This window comes from Sinocyclocheilus rhinocerous, unplaced genomic scaffold (genome assembly GCF_001515625.1).
Source record: "Sinocyclocheilus rhinocerous isolate Xijiao unplaced genomic scaffold, SAMN03320098_v1.1 scaffold1467, whole genome shotgun sequence".
Taxonomy (NCBI): domain Eukaryota; kingdom Metazoa; phylum Chordata; class Actinopteri; order Cypriniformes; family Cyprinidae; genus Sinocyclocheilus; species Sinocyclocheilus rhinocerous.
This window is the reverse complement of record NW_015647960.1, coordinates 984648-991371: the sequence shown is the minus strand read 5'-3', so window position 1 is coordinate 991371 and position 6724 is coordinate 984648. Positions and strand designations below refer to the sequence as shown.

The 6724-nt window shown below is 35.0% G+C and overlaps 1 protein-coding gene across 3 annotated transcripts in view; it reads left to right on the top strand.

Moving 5' to 3' along the window:
* LOC107709505 (aryl hydrocarbon receptor nuclear translocator 2-like) overlaps nt 1–6724 on the top strand; it is a 78273-nt gene that overhangs the window by 1407 nt on the left and 70142 nt on the right. For 2 of the 3 annotated variants that reach the window (XM_016513999.1, XM_016513998.1), the window contains exons 1-2: nt 338–688; nt 1964–2177. In XM_016513999.1, coding sequence (XP_016369485.1) covers nt 377–688; nt 1964–2177 — 526 coding nt within the window. In that variant the 5' untranslated portion in view covers nt 338–376. Of the gene's footprint in view, nt 1–337; nt 689–1963; nt 2178–6724 lie in introns of those variants that run through there. The other variant, XM_016513997.1, reaches the window with a different exon arrangement.

Below are 6724 nucleotides of genomic sequence, written 5' to 3'. Positions count from 1 at the left end.
TTTTTAATATGTCATAAATTGATTTTTGTTGTAAATATGCCTGACAAGATTGTTACACTGAAGGACATTTTAGTGGGTGTCTTCTGTAAATCGGGAAAATGTATGATATTTATTTTTTTGCTCAGAAAAACAAAAATACAATTACATGAAACAGAAAACTTTTAAATTTTTTTGGAAAAACAACAATTTAAAGCAGTATTGTTTTTATGCTTAAACCCTTTTTCGCCTTTGACCCATATACTAATATTACATATATTAAAACAATAATAACTTAAATAATAATTATTATATTATGCATTATAAAATAATATACAATAAATTATTATTATTTTAATATAATTTAACAAAACGAAATTGTAAAGTTTTGATATCTTTAATGGTAATTATCCACTACCCGTGGTCCTGTAGTAGTAAAAGTGCTGTGCGACTCTCATTACATGCTAATGATAATGCAATATTCCTCTCTCCATCCAGAGAGAACCACAGTGAGATTGAGCGTCGCCGGCGTAATAAGATGACCCTGTACATCACAGAGCTGTCGGACATGGTGCCCACCTGCAGCGCGCTAGCGAGGAAACCAGACAAGCTCACTATCCTGCGCATGGCCGTCTCACACATGAAGTCCATGAGGGGAACGGGGAACAAGTCAACTGACGGCGCTTACAAACCCTCCTTCCTGACTGAACAGGTGAGAAATCACTCGCCTGAAACATTCGACAAAACAACAAAGGACAAAAATGGCCTTAAAATCATACATTGGCATTTATTCACCCTATAAAGCCTACTGTATCATACTTGATATGTGACCCTGGAGCACAAAAGCAGTCTTAAGTCGCTGGGGTATATTTGTAGCAATAGCCAAAAATACATTGTATGGGTCAAAATTATAGATTTTTCTTTTATGCTAAAAATCATTAGGATATTAAGTAAAGATCATGTTCCATGAAGATATTTTGTAAATTTCCTACTGTAAATATATCAAAACGTAATTTTTGATTAGTAATATGCATTGCCAAGAACTTCATTTGGACAACTTTAAAGGTGATTTTCTCAATATTTAGATTTTTTTGCACCCTCAGATTCCAGATTTTCAAATAGTTGTATCTCGACCAAATATTGTCCTATCCTAACAAACCATACATCAATGGAAAGCATATTTATTAAGCCTTCAGATGATGTATAAATCTCAATTTCAAAAAATTCACCCTTATGACAGGTTTTGTGGTCCAGGGTCACATATGCACATTTTCGGAGGCCTCTAAATGATCAACATTATCAAAACTTGAAAAACCTGTTGTTCACAATCTACTAGATGCCTTCTGTTTTCTGATTGATAGTTTATACTTTTTTAATTTAATTTAATTTGTATATTGCATTGCATTATATGTTCTGAAACTACAGAGCTTTGTTCATACAACTAAGCATTTAAATATTACCTTGCTAAGACAATTGATATTTATATGCATTTTATGCAAGTAGTCTGTTATACTGTTATAAAGATCTCATTGATTTACATTACAAGCTATCAGAATCATATCTTATTTTTTGGCCATATGAATATCAACAGCTGCACCAAATCGCATATTTTTGCTCATAGAATCATATCTTATTTTTTGGCCATATGAATATCAACAGCTGCACCAAATCGCATATTTTTGCTCATTTATGAATACAATTAGGTGTTTGTTCCTCCTCAAATATGAGCTTCATATTCTCTCTATATCATACTATATGAGCCATAAAATCCTGATGCATCAAATATTATACTTAACAAAAAACACATGATTTTTCAGACTATTATTTCTTATGCCAGGCTTTACAGGGTTAATATTGCTATTAAAATACCCCAAATATACTATATTTGTATGCTATATGTACGATATTCCATACCTAAACATATGCAAAATGTGTAAAAAAAAAAAACTTTTGAAAGTCCTTTAAGCATCATTTGAAACTGTCACAGGAACTGAAGCACTTGATTCTGGAGGCGGCTGACGGCTTCCTGTTCGTGGTGGCGGCCGAGACGGGTCGCGTTATCTACGTGTCCGATTCTGTCACTCCCGTTCTGAACCAGCTGCAGTCCGAGTGGTTTGGCAGCACGCTCTTTGAGCAGGTCCATCCGGATGACGTGGACAAACTGAGGGAACAGCTGAGCACATCTGAGAACTCAATGACAGGTGAGAGACAGACACTCAATACTGGTGGATCACTGGGGAACAGGGAATTATCGGGCTTCTCTCGCTTCAGAATCGCAGCGCAACATTGTCCGCAGCACAAGTTCTTACGGCTGGGCGATGGATAAGATAAATGTCAGGCTTAGCTTTAGTCATGGAGTCAGACTCAGCAGTTTGGAAGAGCTGAGCCAACACATTTCCATCTCAGTCTGGTTGAATTCCTGGCAATTCATATTTTTGGTGCTTACAACATGTGTTTTGTCATATTGGGACTTGAACTTGCAAAGTTAATTGAATTAAAATGAAAATGACTTATTATATGATGATATATTGAATTAAAAGCGGAATGACAATACAACTACTATACTATATATACTATAGGGGAAGTCGTGGCCTAATGGTTAGAGAGTCGGACTCGTAACCCAAAGGTTGCGGGTTCGAGTCTCGTACCGGCAGGGATTGTAGGGGGGGGGGGGGACTGTACAGCGCTCTCTCCCACCTTCAATACCACGACTGAGGTGCCCTTGAGCCCCCAACTCCTCCCCGGGCGCCGCAGCAAAAAATGGCTGCCCACTGCTCCGGGTGTGTGTTCACTGCTGTGTGTGTGCACTTTGGATGGGATAAATGCAGAGCACTAATTCCGAGTATGGGTCACCATACTTGGCCACATGTCACGTCACTTTATACTCACTTTATATAATAATATGTTGTAGATTCTTTATAATAAAAAAAAAATCATCTTATTTTAAAAGGAGTCTCTTTCGCTCTCCAAAGCTGCATTTATTTGATCAAAAATACAGTAAAAAATGGGATATTGTGAAATATTACAATTTCAAATAGATGTTTTCTATTTGAATATATTATAAAATATAAATTATTCCTGTGATCAAAGCTGAATTTTCAGCATCATTACTCCAGTCTTCAGTGTCACATGATCCTTCAGAAATCATTCTAATATGCTGATTTGCTGTTTAAGAAACACTTTTTTTATTATTATCAGTGTTCAAAATAGTCGTGCTGCTTCATATTGTTGTGGAAACCATGATGCATTTTTATTCAGGGTTCTTTGATGAATAGAAAGTTCAAAAGGATTTATTTTAAATGGAAATCTGTTGTAACATAAAAGTCTTCACTGTCACTTTTGATCATTTTAATGCATTTTTGCTGAATAATCGTAATACTTTCTTGCAATGTCAAGAATTCACAGCGATGCTCGTGAGACAAGGTAGCAAAAACACACAAGGGTAAATGTAAATTATGACTATTTAATTGTTTTTAGTGCAAGGTGCATTTTAAGTGGACTTCAAGGAAAAACATACAGTGCTACACAACAGTGTAGTGCTGAATGCATTCTCTTTTAATATTTCTCTGCAGGGAACATTGATGCGCGTACAGACGCCTCATTAGTATTTGAGGCGAGAGCGAGTCAGCGGTAACTTTAATCAGCTGTGAGGTTTTCAAACGGACCGCTGATTGTTTATGACAATTTGCATTTAAAGTTTGAACAAATAGTTGAAAATCGAGCTAATGAACTTTCTATGAGAACATAATTGCAAAAGTTGGCTTTTCATTTTTTTTTTTAAAGAACAAAAACGAGTGCTTGCTTGATCAGAATGTCAAAGGATTCCGTGAACATAAATATGTGATAGACATTCAAGTTAATGTTGAGGGAGAATCATATACAGATGTTACACTGTAATGTTCAAGTAAAGATGATTCCTTTAAACCAAATGGTTTGTATAGATTTAGCTTTGCTTGTTTCGATCTCAGACTTAGACTTGGCCCTCTCAGACATGGAAACTCACTCTGTTAATGTTAAATATCATAGTCATGTTGCATCAACCTTGTCTTTTTTGGGAATTTGATCACAGACAGATGTTTTGACATTCTGCTGCCAAATTTACTGGCAGAATTCAGTGGTTCTGTGGAAATGGTTGCTATGTGATGTACATATTCCCTCTCCGTTAAACCCCACGTTCCAATGAGGTTTTGGTGTTGGCATGCACTGATTTGTTTTCTGCAGACATAAAGCTTTGTTTGTCCTCCAGAAAGTTTAATTTTATTTGTACGTTGTTCATGCACGATTCTGATGATATTTAACAAACTTTGACAGAGTTTTTTTTGTCATTATAGCACCAATAAACAGAGTAAAGATGAAAAATAGTTGACTAATTAAAATGGACTGATTTTATTTGTGACCATTTTAGGTTCAGTATAGCACTGTGGATGGTTGCTGCTATTAGATGATTAGATCACGTTTTTGGGGCTGATGCATAAGTTTTAGATGTTTGTTTTTCTACTCCCTCCTTAGTGACTTTTGAACGGTTTCCTATATATTCAACCACACAAGGAGTTGTATAATACCAGGAGAAAGCTATCCATCAGCATTCTCATTCATCTTAAAGGAATCGTTCACCCAAAAATGAAAATTTGTAGAATATTTACTCAAGATGTAGATGAGTTTGTTTCTTCATCAGAACAGATTTGGAGAAATGTAGCATTGCATCACTTGCTCACCAGTGGATCCTCTGCAGTGAATGGGTGCCGTCAGAATGAGAGTCCAAACAGCTGATAATAACATCACAGTAATCCAGATAAACATCATATTTTCATTTTTGGGTGAACTATCCCTTTAACCTCTTGAAGTGAAAAGCTACATGTTTGCAAAAAAATAATTCCACAAATAATCCACAGCACTCCAGTCCATCAGTTAATGTCTTGTGAAGCGAAAAGCTGCATGTTTTTAAGAAACAAATCTATCATTAAGGCATTTTAACTTTAAACCGTCACTTCTGGCCAAAATATAAGTCCATAATCCATAGTACTGTTTCCTCCAGTTAAAAAGATCCATCTCCTGTTGTTCTCTCACATCAAAATCTACCGACATATTTGTTTAGAACTGTTTTGGACACTTTTTGTTTGTAAACAGTGCTTGATCTGTGCATATTTCTTTTTCACTGGAGTAAACAATATTATGGATAGAGGGCTTGTTTGAAGTCAAAAACATCTTGATGAATTTGTTTTTTGCAAACATGTAGCTTTTCACTTCAAGAGGTTAATCTGTGGATTATTGTGATGTTTTTATCAGCTGTTTGGACTCTCATTCTGACGGCACCCATTCACTGCAGAGCATCCATTGCTGAGCAAGTGATGTAATGCTACATTTCTCCAAATCTGTTCTGATGAAGAAACAAACTCCTTTACATCTTGGATGGCCTGAGAATGAGTGCATTTTCAGCAAATTTTCATTTTTAGGTGAACTATTCTTTTAATTGCAATTGAAGACTGCAAATTAAATCAGAGGCAAAGAGTATTTCTGATTGGGCGGACCACTCATGAGACTCTTTTTGCTGTTTACTTAGGCTAGTGCTGTCACAGAGACTGATTTGATTTCTCCAGACACCTATTTCAGTGATATCTGTCAGATAGATCAGCATTTTATGCATGGTATTATCCCAAAATTGCTTGCAGCACATTTAATGCAAGTTATTTTTAAATTGTCTTTGCATATTATTGGGAGTTCAACTGCTTCACCACTGTGCAATATAAATGCATGCTTACTGAATCATGCATGTGTCCTCAAATGCTCTAAATAACGTAAACTTGCTCACAATAAGTGTTTCACTTTGTGTGTTTCTCCACTAGAAGGCGCTAGACACATACAGCAAACACAGCCTCTTTTCATCATTTGTGGACACCCTCAACATTTTTGAGCAAACCACAGGATGAATTTCTCTCCTCAGATACTGACAAAAAAATCAAATAAAATTTACTGTGGGCAATCTTTCCATCTCATCCTCATTGAAATGCAGCTGAATATTTTGAAGGAGTCATGTAATTTTGAATGCATAATCTGTCAGATATTCCTTCAGATATGCATTGGCAAGGTTATTTTAGTTTAGCCTTTTTTTTTTACTATTTTCAAGTTTCTTCAATGGCTTTGTTAATTTTAATTCTGTTTTTATATCAAGGACATTTTTTTATTTTTTTATTTTACCAAAGTGACTTTTTAATTTTTTTACAAAGTGACTTGCATTGCATTAAAGTTGTGACTTTAATAAGTTCACACATTCCCTGAATGAATATTGAATGATATTTTTTTCTATTATTATTATTTTAGTTTCAGTTTTAGTCTTGTAGTTAGGATATATGTGACCCTGGAGCACAAAACCAGTCTTAAGTCGCTGGGGTCTATTTGTAACAATAGCCATAGTATTGTATGGGTCAAAATTATTGATTTTTCTTTTATGCCAAAAAATCATTAGGATATTAGGTAAAGATCATGTTCCATGAAGATATTTTGTAAATTTCCTACCGTAAATATATCAAAACTTAATTTTTGATTAGTAATATGCATTGCTAAGAACTTAATTTGGACAACTTTAAAGGCGATTTTCTCAATATTTTGATTTTTTTTTTGCACCCTCAGATTCCAGATTTTCAAATAGTTGTATCTCAGCCAAATATTGTCCTATCCTAACAAACAAAACAACATACATCAATGGAGAGCTTATTTATTCAGCTTTCAGATGATGCATAAATCTCAATTT